The sequence below is a fragment of the Copadichromis virginalis genome, linkage group LG11 (genome assembly GCF_057382275.1).
Source record: "Copadichromis virginalis isolate Kocher_CV1m ecotype Utaka linkage group LG11, C_Virginalis_male_GT1.1, whole genome shotgun sequence".
Lineage (NCBI taxonomy): Eukaryota > Metazoa > Chordata > Actinopteri > Cichliformes > Cichlidae > Copadichromis > Copadichromis virginalis.
Window position 1 is genome coordinate 32,965,954 of NC_140628.1, and position 26,704 is coordinate 32,992,657.

Consider the following 26,704-nt stretch of genomic DNA (forward strand, 5'->3'; position numbering starts at 1 on the left):
TTTTTATATTAACAAGCTCAGACTGTTTGATAAAACGGTATATCTTAACAGTAAATACGAGCAATTACTAAAAATAAAAAATATGTTTATTTCTTTAAGTTCTACAGTCTCACTAAGTATAGACAGCTATTTACAATGAAAAAAATATTTTGTGGCATAATTAATGGCATAAGACCATTTTCTATTGTAGAACCAATTACCCTAAAAATAATACCGTCTGTGTGCTTTTACAGTGTTTTTTAACCCTTTAATACACATCATGAGCCACAAGTGATTGTGTTTTAATCTTCCCTATCATTGCAAAAAAATTACATTCAGATTTAGAATCTCAGGGATTCATCAGTTAACTTGGTTTGATCATTAAACATAATTTCTCCTATTAGTTAATTGCTTACTTCTCTCCTCGAACTTCCACCATTCATGTCCATCCATTTATGACCACTGTGTACCCATCTTCTGATGACTACTTCCAGAAGGATGATGCACCATATCACAAAACTGTGATCATGTCAAACTGGGTTCTTAAACATCACAATGACTTAACTGAACTCCATCAACCTCCACATTCACCAGATCCCAAACCAAGGGCACCTTTGGGATGTGGTGGAACAGGAGATTTAAATCATGGATTTACCACTGTTCAATCTGTTTGAGTGTGATACCACCTGCTGACATTAAAATTAATTGATAAAAATGAAATACCAAAAAAATAATGAAATAAGCAAACCAATTTCTCAGTATCAGCCACTTCTTTTATCTGCTGGTGGTACATGCTGTGCATGGGCCTGTCCTTCCATGATGGTTCCTCCTCTTCTTTCTAGTATTTCTGCTGCCTGAGATATTCACTTACCACTAAGTTGCTATAGCAGTTGGTTCTTCCAGATGTTGGAACACTGAGCTACTAGTTGTTTCGCCATTAGTGTTGAAGATTCCGTAGGTCCCACATCTTCTTCATGCAGCCTCTTCTACTGAGGTTACTTGCGTAGTAGCATTCCAACAGCACAACATCCTGATGCCTTTTCCACTTCTCTTAGGCAGCGTCATTAGAAGACATAGCATACATTTTCACTGCTATGCAGATGACACCCAGCTCTATCTGTCCATGAAGCCAGGTAACACACACCAATTAGTTAAACTGCAGGAATGTCTTAAAGACATAAAGACCTGGATGGCCGCTAACTTTCTGCTTCTTAATTCAGATAAAACTGAGGTTATTGTACTCGGCCCTGAAAAGCTTAGAAATATGGTATCTAACCAGATTCTTACTCTGGATGGCATTACCTTAGCCTCCAGTAACGCTGTGAGGAACCTTGGAGTCATTTTTGACCAGGATATGTCCTTCAACGCACATATTAAACAAATATGTAAGACTGCGTTCTTCCATTTGCGCAACATCTCTAAAGTTAGAAATATCCTGTCTCAGAGTGACGCTGAAAAACTAGTTCATGCATTTATTACTTCCAGGCTGCACTACTGTAATTCATTATTATCAGGATGTCCAAAAAACTCACTGAAAAGTCTTCAGCTAATCCAAAATGCTGCAGCAAGAGTCCTGACAGGGACTAGAAAGAGAGAGCATATTTCTCCTGTTTTGGCTTCCCTTCATTGGCTTCCTGTTAAATCCAGAATTGAATTCAAAATCCTGCTCCTCACATACAAGGTCTCAAATAATCAGGCCCCATCTTATCTTAATGACCTTGTAGTACCATATCACCCTATTAGAGCACTTCGCTCTCGCTCTGCAGGCCTACTTGTTGTTCCTAGAGTATTTAAAAGTAGAATGGGAGGGAGAGCCTTCAGTTTTCAGGCCCCTCTTCTGTGGAACCAGCTTCCAGTTTGGATTCGGGAGACAGACACTATCTCTACTTTTAAGATTAGGCTTAAAACTTTCCTTTTTGCTAAAGCATATAGTTAGGGCTGGACCAGGTGACCCTGAATCCTCCCTTAGTTATGCTGCAATAGACGTAGGCTGCCGGGGGATTCCCATGATGCATTGAGTTTTTCCTTTCCAGTCACCTTTCTCACTCACTATGTATTAATAGACCTCTCTGCATTGAATCATATCTGTTATTAACCTCTGTCTCTCTTCCACAGCAGGTCTTTTATCCTGTCTTCCTTCTTTCACCCCAACCGGTCGCAGCAGATGGCCCCGCCCCTCCCTGAGCCTGGTTCTGCCAGAGGTTTCTTCCTGTTAAAAGGGAGTTTTTCCTTCCCACTGTCGCCAAAGTGCTTGCTCATAGGGGGTCATATGATTGTTGGGTTTTTCTCTGTACCTATGAAGCGCCTTGAGGCGACTTTTGTTGTGATTTGGCGCTATATAAATAAAATTGAATTGAATTCTCCCTTCCTCTATATCTGATGCGGACCTTGTTAAGCGACTGAGGTCTGGGATGGATTACATATAATGCACATATCCAAGGTAGGCTTGGGTAGCATGGGATGCCTAGCTTGGGGACCTTTACTGGATACACACGTCAAAGCCCCAACCTAAATTTCCAAAGGCAAACTAGGGCTGTATCCCAGTTCAGGGTCTGCAGCCTTAAAGTACGCATTTCAAGGCCGATTACGTCACAGCGGCGCGCCGAAGGCTGTCCCAATTCAAAGGCTGCTCGAAATGCGGCCCTGAAATGCGTCCTTCATTTCCCTGAATTTTAAGGCTGTGGCAGTGTAGACTTCGTGGCCCAACATATCCCAGAATGCATAGCGCGGCGGTGGGTGTGGATAATTTTGCCGAAAAAAAACGGCAGATGAGGGGCGGCCGAAGAGTAAACTTTAAGTACTGAATATTATGTCACTTATTTATGTGCAAATGTTTAATAACGAAGAACATTAAAACATTACTGTTGGCCACATGTCGGCAAAGTTATGTGACATTAGTGACGTTTGTACTAACTTGGTTTTAAAGCCTTTACTTTAAAATATACGCCGTTCAATAGCTGAGCTTAATCTTACAGAGAATGATCAAAGCTCATGTAGAAAGAAACAAACAAATGAACAACAGATTTTCTCCTTCATTTCTGTCAAACAAAGCTGTATGACACATTTCCAGCTGTTAGTATCATGGTTGCTAGGCAACCTGGGCAGCGCAACAGAGGCTAGACCGTCCCATTTCACAAGCCTCGCACTTCCGGCCTTAGCGGTCTTTGAGTATGCGGCCCTTGAGGATCGTTGAGGCTGCGTACTTTAAGGCTGCAGACCCTGAATTGGGATACAGCCAATGTTCCCACTATGCTATCTAGCTGCCACAAACACATAATTCATAAAACTTTAGTTACATTTCTGCCACTCTCTTTTCAACCTTTGATTATATATAGCATAACATACCTGATAAAATTCCAATTCATACTTTCTATATTCATTAGAATTAGCAGCTACCTTCCTTTGGGCCATTCTTGCCAGAACTCAGGGAACAAAATGAATTTTTGGTTTGAGACTGATCTTATAACTGAATAACTGACCTATTAGCATATAAAAACACTGGAGCCAACCAACTGAAGCATAATTTTCAATTTTAGTAAGCAACATATTATGTGCCTTGATCTATGCTGCGCAATATTCAACGAGCAAAAAATAGTCTCACCTTTTCTTTGAGCTGTTACGAACAAAATAAAAAGTGCTGTACTTCTGGCCTTACATGAGACAGCAGCAAAAATAATTCTTGGTCAATGTTCAGTCAGTCATGCCATTTCAATTTGTAAAGCACATAGGTATTAAGGTGTTCAGTGTTGTTTTGGAGTAAACATACAGTGACAATATTACATTGCTTCTTGATGTGGTTAATTATTTCCAAGTTTCCAATCTCATCTATTCTGTGAAAATGTGAAAAATGGCTGAGTAACCTATTAGAAACTGACAAAACATCAGAATGCACAAACAGACCTAAACAGATCCAGATTCTGTTGTAAGACTCATATACACACAACATGCAACACTTTTGAATATCCCCCCAAAAAGTCATATTTATTTATCAACATTTATTTGCTATAAGATAAATCAGATATAATGAAATTGTTCAAACCAAATACTGGAAAAAATACTGAAGCTAATGTAAGGTTTTATAAGTCATGTCAAGAAGCATCCAGAGGGAAGTAACTAGGTGTGTGTTTTTGAACTGGGGGAAGAGCAATTTAAGTCTTGTGACATGCCTACAGTAAGGAGGACAGGAATACATTACAAGTAAAGTACTTTTGTCTGACAATAAACAGCATAACAACTACAAGTTTAATGATAGGAGTGAATTCATCCACAAATAAACGGTTACAGGAAACCCATTTTCTTCCAATATGAGTGTCAGTTTGGAACCACCAGCATTAGCAGGAAGACAAACCTGCCTTCAATATTTTACAATCTGCAGTGACTATTTCTGGAATTGTTAATGTACTGTTTCTTACACTTTTGAGGATTTCTTACATCAGGTTAGATTATCAAAGTTATATCACCTAATTCAAATAAATTAAATGTTTAAAAAAAGAAAGAAAATAAGAAAGAAATGTGGTGATGCCGTTGCCTCACATATCTGACACTCCCACCACAGTGCAGTGTTTTTCCACTTTCGTCATCTGAACGTATGTTGATAATCACTATTCCACAGGTCGGATTCCTTTGGCCTCTTCCATTTTTCTCAGGGTCTCATCCCACTGGGTGAACTGCTTGGACAACAGGAACATCTGGCAATCAAGAGGTCAGCTGTCAGTGGGTGGAGCTTTATCTCAGCAACAACTTGTGTATTATGAATTTTTCCATGACTGACCAAAGTAGCTATAGATAAAAAACTTTGGTAGTTTGCTAATTAAGTTTAAGATGTTTTTGATTGATTATTACATTTTGTTTACCCAAAGAATATATGTATAGCTTTGTTCTCATAATCACTGGAATTTAAAAATTGAAGTGTACCATTTTGTTGTATTCTTCAAAAAGCTTCTTAACTTCCTGTGACTGAACCTCACTTTGGTCCTGTAAAACAAACAGAATAATATTTACACATAAAACCTAGTGAGAGACAAACCCACAGGAGTAGATGGGGAAGAAAGAGAAAGAAAGAAAGGGCTACCTGCTGTTTGATGTGAATCTGTGACAAGCGCTGCAGCTTGGTGGCATGTTCTGGTACATCTGTGAACAAAAAAACAAGACCTGATGAGGTAAAACATCGAGTACTACAATAGGCACATCTATCACCCATTTAAAACAGGCTGAAACCCCTGGCTAAACGTAGGTAACAAAACTAAGCATAAGATCCCTCCAAAATGATGCCAGGAATATAAAAGAACAAAACAGACATTGTTTTGTTGGGTATTAATGTGTCCTACAAAGTGAAACTCACCTCTGATGTAGGTGCTGTCCAGCAGTGGCTGCAGGTTGCTGACCTGTTCCAGTAAAGCAGCATGCGAAAGCAAGAAGTCCTCCTCTGCAAAGAGACAGAGCAAGAAATGGATTCAGCTTCTACTTGTTTACAATATATATAAAAAATTTAATACCAATACAATTTGCACATATAGCAATCGACATTAAAGTTAATGCCTGTGTATGCCTCAGTAATATTAGTTTTCATTTGAACTTTTAAGAGTTCTTACCTGCAAGGATAAACTCCAGCTTCATGGCATCAGGCACAGTGATGTGGTCTGTGAACTCAGGGTCCAAGTACTTTAAGAGGTCCTCAACTGCACCACAACACCAATAAGCATGATTTAAAGTTCAATAGACTCAGTCTAAAATCTAAATAAAGAAAAAAATTCTGCAAGAACATTTGGTGTCTTGAAAGTTAAAGGTTGTCACAGAAATTTAGAGCCCTTTCAAGTTTTTAATTTTCAGTAGCCACATTACTAAACACATCAGTTTATAAAGGTATTATAATATGAATAACCACATCAGTATAAAGTAGTTGCTAATTTAGAGTAATGTTAAAAATATATATTCACAAAAATACAACAAGCCAATAATCTAAAGTGTAGGGGCTGAGAGATTGGCAGAATGTGTGACTCACTCTTCTTGTGCAGAATCTTTACTCGTTCTCTCTTATTGGCTGTGTTGGTCAGACCGGCCTGAATCCTGGCCAATGACTCTGCACACTGCAGGGGAAAAAGTTAGTGGTTATCATCCTGATAGCAAGGGTTTTTGTTGTTGTTGTTGCTTTTTGGTGGTGTGGTATAGGGGAGTATGCTAGCACATAAAATACATGCAAGAGTTTATATGACATTGGGAGATACAGAAGGTACCAATAAAAAATAATAATGGCATTTTACAAAAAAAAATTCTTCTTATGCTTATGAGGACTGGAATCTTATTATCCTAAAAGAAATGTGAGAATTAGCGCGATGCAGGCTAAATATATGCTGTCTGTATTAGGGCTGCCACAAACGATTATTTTGATAGTCGACTAGTCACAGATTATTTTTGCGATTAGTTGACTAATCAGATCAGGCGTCCATTGGACGTACAACATACAGCTTATTGCACCAGCATGCATCTGCTCCTATATAACCATCATTAGCTTACAGCTTTAAGTGTATGTGCTAACTAAAAAATAAAGACAAGATGATAGTTTATTCAATTTTAATGAAATTTGCAGATTGTTTCGGTGAAGTTTAATAAACTCAACCGTCTGCTCCTTGCTATCTAAAATATAACAGGACACCAGAGTAAATTCTGGAGCATCTCACACTTCTGATAATCAGTCGTCTGCTTGACGTTTATTCAGTTGTGTAAAAACTATAACTTTAATCTCAGCCAAACCGATTTACTCAGGAACAAATAAAATACTAAAAAAAGCCAAACAATAACATTTTTAAGTTATCTAAGTGACTTATATTACATGTTTAACCTGAGTAGCGAAAGACGGCGGTGGGTTTGAAAACGATTTGCCGGGAGTCCGGTGTTCTCACCGGCTCTAATGAGCCTTGCCCCCGGCTAGCTATCGAGCTAGTGGATAGCAGACGTCTCCAAAAATGTCAGGACGCTTTTGCAAATATGTGTTGTCTTGATAAACCGAGCACATATTTGAAGTTTACACAGCTACATTCTCACCTGAAAATATGTTAAACGTTTATTTTGTGACCCAGAAAGAATAATAAGAGTAATATTAAAACTAACTAGCTGCCGCCATTGTTGGGAAACTGAGCAGGGCCGCGCTATGAATTCTGGGACACAGCTTCTTCTTTGGGGTTTAACGGCAGCTGGCATCCTTGTACATGCAGTGCTGCCATCTTCTGTTTCAGCCCGTTATTACACTCAAATCCTACTTATTCCTGTGTCTTTTGGGATCTTACAAAGCTTCACACGACGCGTGGACTATTAAATTAGTCGTTGATGATTTTGATAGTCGACTAATCGTGGCAGCCCTAGTCTGTATATTACTACATTTAAGGTCTTATTTGGCTTTTTGCAGTACATATTGGATAATGGTTTCCACAGATGACCATTGGAAAGAAGTATTACATCTCATGTCACAGGCTGTGCAGCATCAGGACCAGAAAAAGCAGGCATTCTCTTCTTCACCTCTCTTGTGCAATGTCTGTTACTTTGGATGGCTAAACCATGGGTAAATTCGTCCATCTTCACTACCCCTGCTCTTCCCTATGACACCTGTCTCCTTATTCACATACATGCATTCTGTCATGCTTCCTATGACTTTCATTCTCCTTCTCTCCAGTAGAGATACATGATACCTTTTGTTTTTCTAAATTTAGAAAGCATTTTAAATCGTATTACTGTTTTAGTCGTTTAGCTCACAGGAACCTCATTCCTTAGTTTTGTTCCCTCTTATGCTACCTCATGTGTTGAGATGGCAATAATACTCTTAAATCTTTGAATTTAAAGTAAATTAAGCCTAACAGCACACTGTAGCACTATCTCCACCTTTGGAATGACAAAATCTAGTGGAAAACAAACCAACTTAAATGCCTCTTTGTAAGCCAGAGTGTTTTTTCCAGATCACATGATACCCTGCTGAGTCCCCTCGCCTCAAAAAGCATCTCATCACTAGCTAGCCGAGGTTTCTTCGTTTAACCGTGTCAGACTATTGTATTGTTGATTATGATTAAGTTGAACAGACACAAAAGCACAGCGCCACAAAAACCAGGTTACAACGCACAGCTTTTTTAATGTAAACAGATGAAAGCTAAATAACCAACAGTTATGAAAATAAAGGAATAGCTTCTTGATGGGCAGGAAAGTAAGTTTCTCATATTTGTGCGAAACTAAATTGAACAACTAAAACAACTTCTGCTAACATTCTAGTGTATAGTCAAAGGAGCTTTTTTTTTTTGCAAGCTCCTTTGACTACGATGACCTGGATGACTGAGAACCTTCACAGACATTCTAGTGTATAAATTAAAAAAGGGCGTTTACTCACAACCAACGTTAGCTCCGCAAAGCTAACAACTAGTATATATACAGATATACATAATATAAGCGAACCTTTACAGGTTTTCCACTCTTGTTTTTTCTCTCGCCATATATACGACTCTCTAGCGCCCGGAGACGCATTTCCAGGTTATCCATCTCAGTTGTTTTATCCATTCCCGGAGCTGCCGATGAACACAACAGATCCTAAACAGGCGGAGGAGAGCTACGTAGTTGAGAAGGGCCGTCGCATACTGATGATGCGTCGCCCCCGGTTCTCTTTACCACTCGGCTATTTGGTGGGGGATGGATGCAAAACCTACAACGCTTTAAAATACTTTAAGCATTTAATATTTATTTTTAAAATTTTAGTGTCTTTTTCAACGTAAAATTGCAGATCATTTGGTATATTTCTGTAGTTGGTTTAGTAAGAATAGCGGTCGCCAGTGGTCGCTGTTTTGCGGGAAATTGGATATTTTTGCTGTTTTTCCGGTGTCAGCGGGGGAATGACAACATAGGCCCCTTTTCCATTCAATATATCTACAAAATATCGACTAAAAAGTAAGGCTCCCCCATCTCCTTCTCACAGTGTCTGTCTGTGGGAAATATTATCAGTACCTTTGTAATTGGACTTTAAACATTTCTTTATTATGTTTCCATTGGGTAAGTTAGCCTACTTAGCCCTCGAGCTAACATCAGTTTTTGCTCTACAGCTGCGTAGTTCGACAATTTTGGAGTTCCTTTGGAGGTCTAAGAGATAGGTAGCGACCTATCACTGAACTGTAACCTAGAAATAACTTCACTGGCAATTTACTTAAGAGATATCTAAGTTACTCAAACCTGAAGTGCGCCAACGTGGTGCTAGCTTAACTTGCACTGGTTATTGAACTGAGGTTCAGCGTTTGGATGCTGAAAGTTTTGTCAGTGTTTGCTTGCTAATCATGCTCCGATCTTTTGCTGACAGTAGGCGATTTATCTCTTCTGAAGCAGGCATCTGTTTGAGGAATTCATTCTTTATGTGCCACTGGGAGCAGCAGCATGGCAGATGACAAGGACGTGTTGAGAGACGTTTGGTTCGGCCGGATACCCACCTGCTTCACTCTGAACCAGGATGAGGTTACTGAGAGGGAAGCCGAGGCTTATTATGTAAGTACAGTTGTTCTCATCTAACATGATGCAAAATCTAGGCCTGACTTAACTTTTGTTTTTGGAGATTAATGCTTTCTGACGAAGCATGCTTCAAGGAAGTCCTTCAGACAACACAGTCAGAAGGAAGCCTCTTATTTAACTTTTGTAAGCCTGCTTACAGAAGGGTACATGACCCATATTCATAAGCATTCCGAGGATCCACTCAGCAGCAAGGAGTTCTAGGATAAGAATGATGTAAAAGAGTTGTCAAAGCAAAATGAAGGAACTAACTACCTCAGTGTGGAGGTGTAGCTGACCAGGCTGTGGTCTCACCTGAACCGAAAACATTAGTGAAATAGTCAAACCTACATAGATTATAGGTGTAGTTCTAAGTATCATCTAACAAAGTGTTTTTCAAACATTTTGTTCTTGCTTGCGAAAATTACATTTCTTTATACTTCCAGGTAGCCAGACATTATTGCAGTTGCTTTTTTTGCTTTGGCTTTGAGTGGCGTTGAACACTGTGGCTCCTTTTGCTCTCATTTTCAGTACAGTCCCTGTAGCTGACCATTCTCAAAATAATATATATATATATATTAAACCACTTTACACCGTCCAATGAATCATACAAACATAAAAGAAGCAAAAAACCTAACTCAAGGAATGAATCACTGTTGTATCTATGTATAATAAATTTAGGAAGGAACCTGTTTTAAATTATATAATGTGTTGTTGGGGGAAAACAAATCATTTGTTCACATCACTTTATTTGAATCTATAAAAACTGCCAAGAGTAACACAGTTTGACAGGCATAAAATAGTATTTTTGCACCAATAAAGTGATTCACGTATAACTATTAGGTGAAAACATGACTTACCTCAGCGTGGTGCACAGGAAAATGGTTAGGTAGGTGGAAGGCAGAATAGGAAATTGTAGGCCTAAAACACTATCTGGAGCAGATAAGAAGTATCTGAAATTCACACCCTTCAGAAATAGAAAAGAAAACAGCAAAGATCTGACACAGTAGAGGTGCAATCTTTCAGTTTGTCTATCTGCTGTTCACTGAAGCCTCATCAGAAATTAGTGGAAGGGTGGCTGTCAAGAAGCCATTCTTAAGGAAGGGAAACAGGGAGAAAAGGATGTGGATACACAAGAAATGGACTGAAAACACATATTATGGAGTGATAAATCCAAACTTGATGGTCAGGAAAGACGTAGAACAGTGTGTATCTGTAAAGTGCATTGGAGACTGTCACAGTTTCGGGCTACATTTCAGCCAGGTGTGTTGAGTATCTGGTCAAAATTGCTAGAATTATGATTGCAGAAAAATGCCATCAGATTTTGGTCCATTAGGAAAGCATCTGAGTGGCTATGATCCCACATAAAAAATGCAGTAGAAGGATACCCGAATAGACCAGATATACCAAATACAGATTTTTAGCTTGGTAGAAGTGTGGAAACTCAATGTATTTCCATGTATGTTTGCACTTTTTTCAGTAACTTGCAGCTCCCATTTTCCATTAATCTAAAGAAAATACAAAGAAATGAGGGGTGGCTCATGACTTTTGTATATGTCTGCTGTATCAGTGTTTGTTACAGACTCAGTGGTTTACAAATAAATGAACAAGAAGACAAAAATCATATAGAATAAAAAACAAATACAAGTACATATAGATATGTCTGTGAAGGTTCTCAGTCATCCAGGTCATCGTAGTCTAAGGAGCTTGGAAAGAAAAGTGTCTGGACTTCGAGTTGCTTGAAGACGTTTCACCTCTCATCCGAGAAGCTTCTTCAGTTCTAAGGTCAAATGGTGGAGAGCCCCAGATTTAAACGCAGTGGGAGTTTCCCCCCACAGAGGGACAAATGACCCCCTGATGATCCTCTACCTAATCACATGAGCCAAGGTGTGAAAGCAGGTGTGGGTCACAATCAGCCAGGGTTTCGCGTGAGCTCATTGTGAAACCTGGCCCCACCCTATCATGTGATTTCCTGAGGTCAGATGGCCCAGGATGTGAGTGGGCGTTAAGGCGTCTGGGAAGGGATCTCAAAACTGGATTATAGATGGCAGACAGTTGGTGTCGTAAACCACCGCCTCTGTTCAAAGATGGTCGCTCACAGTGGACGTAAATGGCTTCTTTCACTCCTCTTTCAAACCATCTGTCCTCTCTGTCCAAAATGTGAATGTTGGCATCCTCGAAAGAGTGACCTTTGTCCTCTAGATGCAGATGAACCGCTGAGTCTTGTCCCGTGGAGGTGGCTCTTCTATGTTGTGCCATGCACTTGTGAAGTGGCTTTTTGGTCTCTCCGATGTAGAGGTCTGGGTAGGGCTGGGCGATATGACCCAAAATTCATATCTCGATATTTTTTTAGCTGGATGACGATATAAGATATATATCTCGATATATTTTTTTAAAGCCATAAAGTAAGAACAAAAAGAGAGTTCTTAGTCAAAGCTGTGTCCCAGATGTCACACAGGCACTTTTATTAACATAGAGCAGATGTACATAAAATTTACTCAAAAATAAATTATGAGCATTTATTAAATAATAATGCTCCATAAATAAAAGAAAACAATGTTGTTTTTGTGCATAACAAAAAGCTCACAATTGTGCAGTCAAAATGTAAACTAAAAGACGCTGAGCACAATAACAAAGACAGATTTCACAGCTGCTCTGTTCCCAACTTCTACTGTGTGACTGACAGCCTGGAGTTTGAAATCCACTTCGCAACCACGTCTCTTAACAGGTGCCATTTATGGTCCTTATACACAGTAGGGTAATATTACATTGAAGCACAGTACGTATCACTCCGCTAGGCTCAGCCGTAATGCTCCGACAATCCATCAAGCGGTGCAGCTCCGTAGCTTACCAAAGTCGTACTCAAACATTTTTGACAGATTGCTGAGCGCCGTGTTCCACATAAAATCGGTTCGCGGCCATCAAGCACAACCAGAATTCATACATAAGGCACGCTGCCAACTTTTGAGAAAATGAAAGGATTTTAGTCCGTGCAGCACCTCTGGGCTGCATGGCGTTAGCGTGGTTAGCTAGCTAACACGTTGACGCCGTCCAGCCCCACGCACGGGGCGATGCGCAGTAACTCGTTAACGGAGATTTGCCGTGTCCATCTTGTCGCTTCCTGTAGGTGAAGCGATGGGGGAGGAGGGGGAGTTGTGTTCAGTGAAGGAGAGGCGAGGCCGAGTAACGTTGCGTAAAGACGAAAGTGGACGAAAGAGAGGCAAACCTGCGGCTCCACAAGTATAATTATAACGTAACATAGACTATATCGATATAAATGATATGGTCACATCTTATATCTCGTATAAAAATATATCGATATTTTTTAAAAACTCGATATATCGCCCAGCTCTAGGTCTGGGCATTCCTCGCTGCACTGTACAGCATACACTGCATTGTTAAGTTTGTGTTTAGGAGTTTTGTCTTTCGGGTGAACCAGTTTCACACCTGGACTTCCCTTAAGGAACACAATTGCACTTGCACTGCACACCAATTGGGAATCACTGACCTAATGTAATGGACATTTCAGTTGAATACACTAGCTTTTAGACAATATTTACACAATACTTGGAATTACAAACCAGTCTGTGCCGAAGTACAATGACATGCCTATAATTTTTGCTTGTGTTTATACACCGTTCTGGGATATTTTGTAAGTTACTCTGTTTATCTGTTTATCCTAAGGGAAATAAATGATGAGCTTTTAAAACTTACACCAGCAACACCGTGGCAATTTAAATTAAGTGTGTAATAGTTTGAGACTGTGAAAATGCTGTAAACGATAATGAGATCACTGTGGTTTAACAAATCAAAGTAATTACTGCTACACTGTAACTCCATTTTATGGTTTCTGACACTTCTGATACAACTATTTCTACCTTGTCTCAATCAGCTGCTGTACAGACTGTAAGAGAAAAAAAGATACAATTGCTCTGCTGTTTAAAGGCATCCAGCAAGTGGAGTGTTTTCTTGTATGAAACTAAGTACATTGATTGATTTGAGTTAATCAGCACACCATGAATATCAATATGGCAGCTTCAGTTTGTGTTTACTGATCTCTTATGCTAGTCTTTAGTGATAATTGGATCTTCTCAAAAAAAAAGCAAGCCAAAAAAACCCAAAACAAACCCATTAATTAACTCAAATATGTAAACTGCGAATTTGTTCCTCACTTGGAGGAAAAATGGTTGCTCTACACTTTGTCTTTCTACCATTTCCTTCTCTGCTGATGAGTCTCCTTCTAAAAGTCCTCCTGTCCACTGCTAACATTTTTTCACATTGAGAGTTCTTTCAAGGGCTGTGGTGCTTTGTGAAAATTTTTTACCTCTGTCAGGATTTATTTTTAGGGTAGAGCATACCGCAGTTATCACTACTAGCTACTCTTAAGTCCTAAGAAGTCCTGTGAATACAGGCCATAGATTATGCAAATAATCTATTTTGTTTACAAGTCCCAACCAACATGTACTTCAAGTTTCAGGGTATCCATGTAAATTAAGTGTTAAGAATCTTTGAATGTGGTTAATTCTAGTGAATTGAGGGATTGTGATCTAACAGCAGTTACTATGTAGTTGCCGTAGCTATGCCACATGGCTCACATGCACCACAAAAATGTACAACATGACGCTACAGTTACTCTATAGATTGTTGTCTGCTGTTATGTGACATATATGATATGTCACAGTAAATGGAAAAAATAACAAAATAATTCATTCATTGTTTATAGGTGTCTTTAATTCACAACTGTGTGAGGACATTTTACTCATCTGTAATATTGGATGTTAATACACAAAGAACCAAGCAGACACACAATATAGCTGCTCATTATGTCATTAATGTGCACTTTCTAAATTTAGCCCACGGCTACCATGTAGTTCAAAGTAACAGACTGTCCCTTATTAATGCACCTCTTCCCCTGTTCTCTTACTTTATCAGCTGCTATTACCCAGAGTGAGCTACCTGACTCTGGTCACAGACAAGGTGAAAAAGCACTTCCTCAAAGTGATGAGAGCAGAGGATGTGGAGGAGATGTGGTTCGAGTACGAAGGAACGCCACTCAAATGGTGAGAGAATAACTGCTGTTGTTTGAACTCATTTCAATCAGTGCATCAATGGAGTTTTACTTTTCCAGTCGTAAGATGGTGGTTTGGCATTCGTGGAAGACAAATGTTAAAAGAACAGAATCTCATTCTCTGCTTATCATGTTTAAAGTTTGTTACTGTCATGATTATTTTTATAGAAATGTCTACTGATGAAATGTCTTTTGGCTGATCCAGTTAGTTTATTGTCCTACTTTATAAGACTGAAACCATATTACAGCTAGCAGTATTATCTGGAAACTGGGTTGGGGTTTAATGTTATATTTAGGCATCATCTTGAAAATAAATGTAGTCAAATCTCTTCATTGGGAATAAATAATCTATTTGATGTAATTGTCTTTTGTTTTGCTGCCTTATGTAAACATATATGTTCTCTAAAGCGTTGTGCAGTCAGGACTATGTATTCATGCCACTATCAAGCATTCGAGAACAGCACAGAAGCTTTTGCCAGTATTTGCATTTCTTTTGTGTCTACTGACTGCTAAAATCAGAGCCAGTTATAAAGATGGAATTACAGCACGTAGCCACAAGATGTCAGTAGTGCAACACAAGTGATTAGCCTATTTCACAGCCTAAGTAATAGTAAATCACTAAATAAAAAAGTAGTCATTAATTACTTATTGTCATATAGAAAAGTAATTTTATCTTAACCGTTATGATAACCAGTATGATTAGCATATGAGTACAAACATGAAATGCATGCATTATTTTAGGCTCTGATGAAGAAAAGCCTCTTCATTTCTGAAACATCGAAGCGTGTTACAAACCCCTTTCTAAACACTGGAAGTTAGGATTAAAACTGTTATGATTATATGTTATGGTTAAACTTACCAAACCACTGCGCAAAAGAAAAAACATAGGATTATGTGAAACAAAGTCCTGATAAAATGATCTATGTAAAGATGTGACTAGACTCTCTAGTATAAGTCATAATCTTTAGTATAACTCACCAGCTGAAAGGCTTCTACAGGGGCCTGGATTTCAGTCAGTCCTGGGCCACCTCCAGTGTGTTTTCCTCCCAGTCTCTCTCCCTGCTTCCTGTCTACTCTACTGTCTACAGGTGATGCAACTGATCAGCTTAAACGTTTCCAAGCCCAAAGATAGGGGTAAAACTAGTTTCTTGGCTTTGGGAACAGATGCTGAACACAAACATTCAACAGGTTTTTCTCTTGTACCATAATTTTGTTTTTGCATTTCATGGATACAGGCACTATCCAATTGGAGTCTTGTTTGACCTCCATGCTTCTAACAGCGTCTTACCCTGGAGCATCACTGTGCACTTTAAGGTAAGAGCTGATCACAAGTTTATTGATTTGATAAGTCTTAGCGCTCCTATCAAATTTGTTTCTAGAAGCATGAAGTTCTGTTAAACCTCTTACTTACTCAGCTACAAATACAATACAAAATATTGGAAATAAATACACAACAAAATATTGAAATAGGGATGAATGAAGAGGATTACTCTGGTTGGTGAACCAAAGCAGAGACAAAAAGACTGTGTTAATTGCCAGTTAATTATTTGTAGATGTGTAAATAAAATGGCCTGAGAACATGTTTTCCTGTTTCTTGTGGTATCCCCATCATCGAGCTTTAAATATTTTTGCCATGTGAATATGTGTCAGAATTTTCCAGATCAGGACCTGCTCCACTGCCCATCCAGCTCTGTGATAGAGGCTCACTTCATGTCCAGCATCAAGGAGGCCGACGCCCTGAAGCACAAGAGCCAAGTTGTCAATGACATGCAGAAGAAAGACCACAAACAGCTGTGGATGGGCTTGCAGAACGGTGAGACACACGCACATGCCCATTTCAGGGTGTGGCGTTGACATGCACACAAAGAATACATCCAAACAGATTGGCAGATGATCATGATGCACAAACAAACCAAAGAGAGGGACGGTCTGAGTTTGCAAACTTCTTTCCAAACGCCCACCAGTTTGTATTTCCACATCATCATTCCAAGCAGATTAATCTCCTACCGGCTTTATAGAATAGTCAAAGCTTGTGTTGGGAGAGGTGTCAGGGAGAACTGGATGCCTCTGATTTGTGGTTTGTTGTAAAACTTGTGCTTGTTTTTGAATTGCAACCCAGTCTGCAACATGATGTGCCTGGAATGTCTGCTGGTCAAGCTGATTAAAATGGTAACTATAAACACTTCAACCACCAGGACGGCAGCCACCCTTTGGACCACTCAGCAGCAAATGTGTCATCTTGGTTTTCTGTATAATTGCCTGCTTCTTAGTTATTATTAGAGCACACAAATGTTATTCCAGACCAGTCACGCTTATATCTAAATGTGTAAAGTGGAATTTATAGTTCTGCAAATGTGTCCGTCTGTGTACACGTTTCCATTTCGAGAGGGTGGAGAGAGGGATTTATACAGACTGCTGACGCACTCCCGGGCAGTCCTCCGAAATGCTACATCTACATCGCTGGAAGTGGATGACATATGCGTCTCCCAGATGCTGACTGGTTGATAGTGGACCAAAACTACAGCAGAGTTCACCAGGAAAAGAAGAACTGCCAAAAAAACACCCTTAAAGATAAAAAAAAAATCCAGGATGAAAAGCACAGAAGGTGGCTGCAGTGAGCACTTCTTGACGTTGTCAACACTCAGTTTCAGTTCTTTGTATGTTATAACTTCACTCTTCTCCATGGCTGGCTGACATGGAGAAGAGTGTTTTTGGCTGATGGAGCAAAGCAAGAATGACCCACAGACTGGTTGTGCTTTTCCCCTGCCTCCATTTATTAACAGAGCTCACTGCAGGCACACAGGGTATCCTTGGACTGGGGCAAACAGTAAACACACCAGCCATCCTGAACAATAAATTCTGCTTAAAGTAGCAAAAGCCATTTATATGAATATTATTACAAATAAGTCTGCATCTAACGGTTCTTTTGGTTAGTTTGCATACTCTATGGATGTGAAAATTGTTAATGCCTATCTCTCAGATAGTTTGCTTATAGTTGTTATTATCCCATAACTGTCAAAACTGCACACTGTGCATGTGGCATTTGTAAGAGTCGAACAGATTTGCAGAAAAACCCAAGGGTGTCAAACCCGCAAAACTTCAGCTGCTTGTCTCTCTCCCACTTTCCCCTGAAACTCGTGGTGTGAAAATAACAAAATATCACATTATTATGAAAAGGCAGATAAAAGTGAATTTAGAAGATTCTTAAAAAGATAAGGTTATGAACTTGTTTTTTTAACTGAGGGTTTTGTTTAAAACTGCATTTAACAGAGAAGAAGCAAGTCCTTTTAACCTATCTAAAAAGAAGGAGTTGGCCCCAGACATGAAAGTGAAAGATGAAACTTAATCTGAACTAAAACTTTCACATCCAAAACAGACCAGAAACAGAGAGGTCTCAAACTTTCATCCAGGAGAGAGAAAAACAGACTGTTCATGTGAAAGTAAGGCAGGGATGCAGGTGGGGGGTTTGACATTAGCATATGCTATGTGGAAACATTTTGATGGTGAAAGATCACACTGTAACTAAAAGACTAAATTCTTGTGTTGCTTTGACAGTTGGCCCGAGTAATACTGACACTAAATTTCAGTTTTAGTGACGCGTCTCTATCTTTTACTTTAACCTCCATTTGAAGGTGCTGAGGTGTTTGAAAACTGGTGTTTCTCAGAGTTAAAGAACAATTTCATTCTCATTCTAGCACATGTCTTAGGCTAGGCATGTAATCAATTCAGTTCAGTTTTAATTTAAGTTACACCCACTCAAAACAACAGTGCTTTATATTGCACCCGCTCCAGCTCACTTAAAAACCAGAAAATCCCATAGAGACCATGCACCCAATCTTAAATCTTCACACTAATTAAAATTCAAGTGAAAGTGATGCATTTCCTTGGAAATTTTATGTAGTAAACATAAACAACACAGGCTGTTGTTTTTATTGTTTATGTAAATTGCTAATGATACCCAGACATATGTGTCCCTCATTGCCACTGCAACACAATCTTCAAAATAAGAGCAATAAATGAGGGCCAGACTAATGAGTTAATCCACAAATTGACCACCTCCTATGACCAGTTTCCATTCACTTTTTATATAAGTAAATACATTTTATATAATTATGTCACTGTGAGTCATTTTAATCTTCACGGCCCACACTTTGAGAGTCATTGCCCTAAGCATTTGGGGACATTAAAAGGAAGAACTGTCTGTTAAGTAGAAGGGACTACAAGCAGCACCATCCCAGTCCACTAGCAACCCAGGACCTGTTAGTACTGTTGCTGCAGTGATCTGGATGAACTGAAGACTTATAGAACAGCTCTCTGAGGCAGATGTTTCTCATTTTAATAGTATTGCGTATATTTAAGGCCATCCTAGGCATTTGTTTCGTGAGTGTTAAGATTCCTCAGTGCATTGCTGGAGGCCGGATAATGTTATCCAGAGTAAATGCCTGGATAGACGCCATGTTTCTGTTCAATAATCAAATTTTTTTTTCGTAATTTAGAAGTAAAAATGACAGATGTAAGATGTACCTGTGGTTTAAAAAGTTTATGTATGTCACCTGGCTTTAGAGATAAATATTACAAGGTAATCAGCATCAGCAACATCAGCACAGCGTTTTCTAACAGTATAACTGTGTGATGTCAGAAATATTGGTCACAGCAGAGAACCCCGTGGAGCCACGTTGCTAACTTTTGTCTGTGAGGAAGTGAAAGTTTGCATCTATCACATTAGTACAATTGAAAGCAGCACAGTACATTTCCTTTAATACCAACGGTGTATTCTACTCTCTGTAATAAAATGTAGTAGGTGGCATTGAGTGCCACACTGAGGTCGAGCAGGACAAGCACAGATCAGTCAACTGTCTAAGGTCATAAAAAATAAATAGTAACCTTCACTAGCTCTGTTTCGTTGTTATGGTGAACTCTAAATTCTGACTGAAACTCTTCAAATAAATCATTCCTCTGCAAACTATCGCATAGCAGATTTACAACAAGAATTGGAAGAGTTTTCAGAATGAAAGGAAGGTTTGAAATCAAGTAAGGGATTTTTAAGGAATTACTTAGGAACAGCAGCCTGAATTATTTTGTGATATATAAAGAAAAAAGTGTAATAACAATAATTTTTATTAATGGTAAGACTTTTTGAGTAATCTTTTAGGGACGGGGTCTAATAGGCATACTGATGACCTATTAAAAAGTTAGTTTTATCTTTGTGTGATTTTTATGTTATGTGTCTGTTTTTGTGTCAGATAAGTTCGACCAGTTCTGGGCCATGAACAGGAAGCTGATGGAATATCCCACTGAGGAGGGAGGCTTCAGATACATCCCTTTCAGGATATACCAGGTAACATACATAAGGACACACGAGTAAAACTTAAAAACCACAAACCAAACTCTTTCCCCCACAGAAATATGCTTTGAACATAGTATTTCCACTTTGCACAATGTATTTTTAATTCATTGAAAGGGAAATTTTCCTCTTCTGCCCTGTAGATGGTGCCAAAGGGCTGTGCAAAAGTAAAGAGTGTTTCTTTAGCAGATAAATCAACCAATGATTTCTCCAGCTACTCACTGCCTCTCTTTGTCTACTGTAGTCTACTGTTGAGGTCACAAAAACTATTACTTGGAATCACGATCTGTATTTAAAACAGCCTGTTGATTTGAAAGAAAGAAAGAAAGAAAAGACTAGAACTCTTGATGAAATGAAAGATAAAATGAACTCTTCTTTCCTTTAATTTTAAACCCTCAGATAATAATTCCTACACAATTTAAGAATTGTACCTAAGGATGGGTAAACATTGCTTCTGCCTGCTATAACTCTACATTAACAGTAAAAGAAAATCTTGTCAGTCATCCATGTTAACCTCTTCTTGGACCTTTTCTTGGTATAGTCATAACTTTAATAAACAATAAGAGCCTTGGTTCATTCAGTTTAGAACACACAACCAAGTCTGCAGAGGAATGATTTACATGCCAGTCATAATATTCACCTGACACCTGAGTGTAGGTGGTTTTAATTTCTTTTTCATGCTGCCCGTAACTTCATTGCTTTACATGTTCCTACTTGTAGTCATGACCTATGATAAAACAGTCGCTCTGTAAATGATGTAGGCAAATCAAAAACCAAAATATTTCTCGCAATATGCGTGTGATCCGTTGTGCCTGGGTTTCTGGGGAAGTTATTCATTTGTCCCTGTACATCTGTAACACCCACAAGTTTGTCAGGAGTTTCATTGACCCATGTTCAGCCAATGTGTAAGCCTAAGGGTTCAGTCTGGTTTAAGGAGGTGCAGGCAGACAAGCAGCCTCAGGTCGGGTGTTTCCACTACGCCGATATAGCTTAATCCTGACTCAGGTAAAAAGTCCCTTTGGAGCACAGAAAAAAGAAGGGATGAATAAGCAACTGGAAAACATTAGCCGTCGCAAGCCAGACAGTGGGGGAAAGCGCTTTGAGTCAAGTGTTGGGGGTTTCTACACCGATCACAAATGGCCGAAAAACGTCTGGAAAATGAACTTTGCAACTTCTAGAGTACTTGGTACAGTTCACAGAATGAGTAAAAATGCAGTTCTACAACAAAACATGGCATGCTAATGGACGAATCTGTAGCACCGCTCTAAACATATATAAAACAAGTCTGTTTTTATCTTACCGAAGAGTATCATTCAGTCCAGTCAGGGAAGTAAATGGCATGAACACATCTGGAATTTTGTAGCAAAACATGTTGACAGTCTGCTTTGAGTCTAATGCCTCATTGTGAGTGCAGAAAGTCCCATCACTGTTGTTCTGTGAACAATTTAAAACTTTAGTCTGTCAAGGCAAGTTAGGAAATATAATATGAAAAAAATGGAGTGGCAAACAGTGCAAAAAATAGATCTGGTCTTAAATGACTGTGTCAAGTGTTATGTTATGGAACCGAAAGAGATTTGTAGATGTTAATAGCACAGCAGGACTTCAGTGTAATGGTAAGATGCTAGAGTGAACTTTCCTACTAAGCATATTTTTCCGTCACCATATCTGCTGTGACTGCTGGTAATTTCCCATCATGACGATTTATTATCAAGTGTTTTAAGTTTTAATTAGACGTGCTGGGCTCCACATATGGCAGCATTTACATTCTACACAACAACAAGGGCGACGCAGCGGCTGTCAGTCACTGTCAGCGCTGACTGTTTTGCATGAAATTCAAAGCTGAAAATGCTTGTTTTTACTTTCACATCTTCAGCACATAAATAAAACATTTTACACTTCAACAAAAGCATTCTTGTTTTCAGTAATAAAACATTAGCGACGCTTTAAAGTGGTACACAGAAACATGCAGTCCAACCAGCTCAGCCCGCCCTCAGACATGCACTTGTTGCAGCCACAAAGCTATGTAACTTCTCGTGGGTTGAAGAAACCCAAACCTTTCTACTTTTGGACATTTTTCATGACTTAATTGAAAGTTTCAATGGTCATTTATGAGCTGTGTTGGTTTCATGACAATTGTAGCATCAAAGCCTGTTACGAGCTCACATTGTAATTTCCAAATACACTAGAGAATGTCAGCATCATTCCTGAAAAGTCTGGATTGTTGTGGAGATGGTGTGGTTTTAGTCTTACAAACTGCTAAATATTTACAACCAAAGAAAGTCTGGAAAGTCTAAAGAAGAGTGGGAACAGAATCAGTTCATTATGATCTTAAAAATACTGCAGCTTTCTGCAGTGCTGGCAATTACTTTCACGGTCTTAAAGTGCGATGAGTGTCCACAGAAGTTTGCAAAAATTGTTTGGAGAAACCAAAACTCATGAATGTCTGTACTGTTTCATAAGTAGGGCACAGCTTTGCTGAGCAGTAACTGTGGCTAAGTAAGTAGCCTGCTTTTAGAAAGGCAACGTTTTGCTTTTACCTAGATGACCAGACACCCTTTTGTTTTTGTTTGTTGTCGTTTCTCTCAAATGCTGTGCTCTACGGTGTTATGTCTACAGACTTAATGCTTCTTTATGACATAGTTACAGTTTGAGGTAATGAGGCTAATTGGGGATAACTCAGTAATAATTCCTAATTGACAAAGTTAAGCGGCATTTATTCCTTTATTTTATTAGTTTATTACATGCTGATTACATACCTCCAACTAGGTGTGGGCAATATAGACACAAAATTACTTCACAGTATTTCAAGGAAATTTCCAAGAATGATATTTCTGAAATTTTAAAAAAGCAATGTTTTCTCATGATTGCAGCTTGTAGGCAGCAGGGTTATTCGCGGAAACAAATGAAGAGCATTTTCCATCCTTTTTTTTCCAACGAGCTTCTGTCATTGGTGACAAACTACTTAAATTAAAGTGTGAATTTATTTTAATAAGCTGCCAGCAGCAGCAGGATAGTGAAGTGCTGTAATATAGTGCTATGACTAAAGTCACTTAACCTTGTAACTCTTTAGCGGCATGCATATTGCCACAAATTAAAAAGTGAATTAAAACATCTCAGGTAAAAAATATTTTTTATCATAGGTTGAGGTTTTTAACCAGTTGCTTAAGGCCCTGATTTTCCACCAGGTAACCGCATCAGTAATTTCTATCCACCGTTTGCTCTTCCTGTCATATGGAGTGCAACGAGTGACTGATCCAGAGATGCTCGGTTGAGTCATTTGTTTACTTTTGCTAATATATCCTCCTCGCGTGCTTTCATACCTTGGTTGTGCTCGACAAGTGTGTCTTTACCTCGATTGTGTCTTTACCTCGAGTGTGTCTTTACCTCGAGTGGTGAAACAAGCGTTGTGTTTGCACCTTAAGCGGTAACAGTCTTCTTGCATATTTTGCAAAGTATTGTGTTTTTCTAGAGGTTGTTGATGTAGCTATCTTTATAGCCACAAAATCATCATCAGTGGCTGCCACACAGCTCTCGTTCTCAGATATGCTTGGGCTAGTCTCGTTGTACAACCATATCATTAATATTGCAATATGATACTTTTATATCATGTAAAAACGTACATTGACATCACTGGCGATATGACATGGCACAGCTGCACCTGTATGATCACACAGCATAGCAGTAGGAACAGTTTTGGATTCTGTAATAATCAAAATAGAACCGAGTTAATAACACCTCTTGGTGTATTGTTAAATCTTCCACATAGTTTACATGATGGCTTGTTCCATCACTTCTAGTATTATGTTTGCAATAATGTAAGACTGGTCTATTTCACTTTAAGGGTTCAATTAAGCAATAAGTGTTACATATCCAGTGTCTGAAAATGTCTGGCTAAACCTGATCATCTTAAGTTCAATGTTTTTAAAAACTCATTGCAAACCCAGAGGAGTAGTATGAAGCTAGTTCAACACAGCCAGACCTTTCTTTGGATTATGCTTCAACAACACAGTTGTAGAGGACTGTTAGCAGTCATCTGTCAACCACTGGTATCAAGAGAAAAATGCATGTTTCTGACTGGTTGTGAGTGGTCGTCTGCCGAGCTCAGCTGCAAAGATGATGCTGCACCAAAAGCCGCCTTATGATTGCTTTGGTCACTAGCAGATTGCTGCGGTTGTCTGTCGTTAGTGTGAAAGACACCAGCTAATTTGCAACGACTCACAATTTTCCTCTATGAGTAGCACAAACTAAACCACTTTTCACTCTTTCACTACCACTTGTTGAGTAGTTTGCCTGTATTTGCTGCCAGGTTGCTGCTGTCTGTCATACAGAACAACAGCAACCTATTAGCAAATAAAGCATTTACAAGGAGGTTTTCAGTGCAGCACCGTATACCTCTTTGCAACTAATTTCATACTAGCAACTTCCAGCAACATCCAGAAACCACTGTCGGCAGCCAAAATACACGCTTTCCCTAGCGATCAACAGTTAACAGGTTGCTGATGAGTCTCTAGGCCTGCATGAATGAGACTTAAGAAGTTGACTTGCCAGGAAGCATTAACTCATTAGGGAATACACATTTTTCCCATTTGTGACTGGTGGTTGGCAAATGGTTGCTGACAGGTCTCTAGGCCGATGTTAAAGAAGCAGTGGTTGGCTCAACAAAACCTAAGAACCCTATTAGACATAGTCAGCATAACAACAACAGTTACTACCTTTCCTTCTTAATCCAGGATTTGTTCATCAGGGTCATAAAAGGGCACATTTGTTTTATTGTTCAGAAAATGGATTATACTCAGTTTGCCAAGTACATTTCAAATGTCCACAGGCAGCAACTTGTAAATTTGTAAATTCTAACCCTAACCCATGTTTATTGTATCACTAAGTGCTCTTTCGTTGCTGCCATTTATTTCTAACACCAGGGGAAATGGCTGATATATAGAAATAACATTTTTTTTATTCAAGCCGAAGTGAAAGTCTTTTTTTTTTTTATGGTTGTTATCTGTGACAAATAAAGATGGCTGCTTTGATTTTTAAGCAGTATCACAAGTGTGGAACATACCAGCCAGCAAATCAGGAGCTTGCATAAAAATATACTTATTTGTTCAGCATTCCTATTTGAATATATGGATATTGATCTAGCAAAGTTTGGCTCAACAGATTTGGAAATAAAAAATATCCCTACAACTGAGAATCTGTATTGCTCTTGATAATGTCATCAGGAAAAGAACTAGTGATTTGTACAGCTGATTTCAGTAGGAAACTCTAACGGTGTGTTCACACCGAACGCGATGGACGCGAATAAAACGCCCCAAACGCCCCTAATTTGACGCGTGTACATTCGCGTCTCAACGCGTGTCCAAGAAAAATCCATCGCGCGTCAAAATATGATATTTTGACGCGCGTCACGCGCGTGAACCGGAAATGTGGGAGGAATGTGGGAGGGAGTTGTGCCAGACCTGGTTTTGCAAGATGGCAGCTATCGAGCTAGCGCTTGAAGAGAGAGTCTCCCTTCTCTATGTACTGTGGAGAGCAGAGCAGCAGCGTAAAAGACGTCCTCGCCGTACCTGGGTCCATCAGGTCCTCCAGGCGCGTGAGCAGTTTGGTGAGTTTCACCATTTGCTCCAGGAGCTGCGCCTGGATGACGGCAGATTCCAGCGATATCATCGTCTGTCACCCGGCCAGTTTGAGGACCTGCTTTCCCGTGTCGGTCCCAGAATCGCCCGCCTAGACACCAATTACAGGCGCTCAATCCCACCTGCAGAGCGCCTGTCCGTCTGCCTGAGGTTAGTAAAAGTGGTCAATACGGTAGTCCTTTATTGATACCTGTGCTAATATATGCTAAACCATCCATTTATACACTGCTAACATGGATGTGCTATGCTAACAGTGAATGCTGTCGGTGTTTACTGATGGCATAGCACATCCATGTTAGCAGTGTATCGTGTATACACTGCTAACATGGATGTGCTATAACAGTGAATGCTGTCGGCGTGTATAAACTATCGTTTATACACTGCTAACATGGATGTGCTATGCTAACAGTGAATGCTGTCGGCGTTTACTGATGGCATAGCACATCCATGTTAGCAGTGTATCGTGTATACACTGCTAACATGGATGTGCTATAACAGTGAATGCTGTCGGCGTGTATAAACTATCGTTTATACACTGCTAACATGGATGTGCTATGCTAACAGTGAATGCTGTCGGCGTTTACTGATGGCATAGCACATCCATGTTAGCAGTGTATCGTTTATACACTGCTAACATGGATGTGCTATGCTAACAGTGAATGCTCTCGGTGTTTACCGATAGCAAACTGGTACTGTTTATAATATTTCTAGTGATACTCAGATGGTCTCATCAAGTCCCGATTTAATTTAATTCGATTTATGCTGTTATCAGTGGTTGAATGATAGCATGGCTGTGGTGTCATAGGTATGGTGAGCCAGATCATCCCCCAGGTAGCGACGGCCATCTGGGACTGTCTAGTGGACGATTTCACGGCTGTGCCTTCAACTGAAGACTGGCGGTCCATCGCAGAGGGATTCCAGGAGCGCTGGAACTTCCCCCTCTGTTGTGGAGCTCTGGATGGGAAGCACGTCCAGACGAAGGCACCCCCCAACTCAGGATCCATGTTCCACAACTACAAGGGAACTTTCTCCTTTTTAAAATTTTCTTAATAAATGGATCTCTACTCCAAAATAACCTAACCTCTCTTTATTCTCTTAAGTAACTTGTCTTCACTATGTTCCTATAACCAGTGTGATGCAAAAGTTTGAGCAACCTTATTAATAGTCATTATTTTC

At 39.4% G+C, this 26,704-nt stretch overlaps 2 protein-coding genes across 3 annotated transcripts in view; one reads left to right on the top strand and one right to left on the bottom strand.

Annotated features, from left to right (window-relative positions):
• Positions 1–3,760: 3,760 nt before the first annotated feature.
• Positions 3,761–8,578, bottom strand: dctn3 (dynactin 3 (p22)). Its single transcript, XM_085472101.1, has 7 exons — positions 8,413–8,578; positions 5,981–6,065; positions 5,571–5,657; positions 5,321–5,404; positions 5,051–5,109; positions 4,894–4,953; positions 3,761–4,667 (listed from the first exon to the last, which is right to left on the bottom strand). Exons 1-7 carry the CDS (start codon positions 8,512–8,514, stop codon positions 4,581–4,583), a joined length of 564 nt encoding a protein of 187 aa, XP_085328227.1. The 5' UTR covers positions 8,515–8,578; the 3' UTR covers positions 3,761–4,580.
• Positions 8,579–8,623: 45 nt separating this feature from the next.
• Positions 8,624–26,704, top strand: part of atg5 (ATG5 autophagy related 5 homolog (S. cerevisiae)) — a 55,772-nt gene continuing 37,691 nt past the window's right edge. The window contains exons 1-6 of one of the 2 annotated variants that reach the window (XM_085472099.1): positions 8,624–8,898; positions 9,325–9,483; positions 14,416–14,543; positions 15,787–15,865; positions 16,202–16,364; positions 19,795–19,889. In XM_085472099.1, the coding sequence (XP_085328225.1) occupies positions 9,376–9,483; positions 14,416–14,543; positions 15,787–15,865; positions 16,202–16,364; positions 19,795–19,889 (573 nt within the window). In that variant the 5' untranslated portion in view covers positions 8,624–8,898; positions 9,325–9,375. The remainder of the gene's footprint in view (positions 8,899–9,324; positions 9,484–14,415; positions 14,544–15,786; positions 15,866–16,201; positions 16,365–19,794; positions 19,890–26,704) is intronic. The other variant, XM_085472100.1, reaches the window with a different exon arrangement.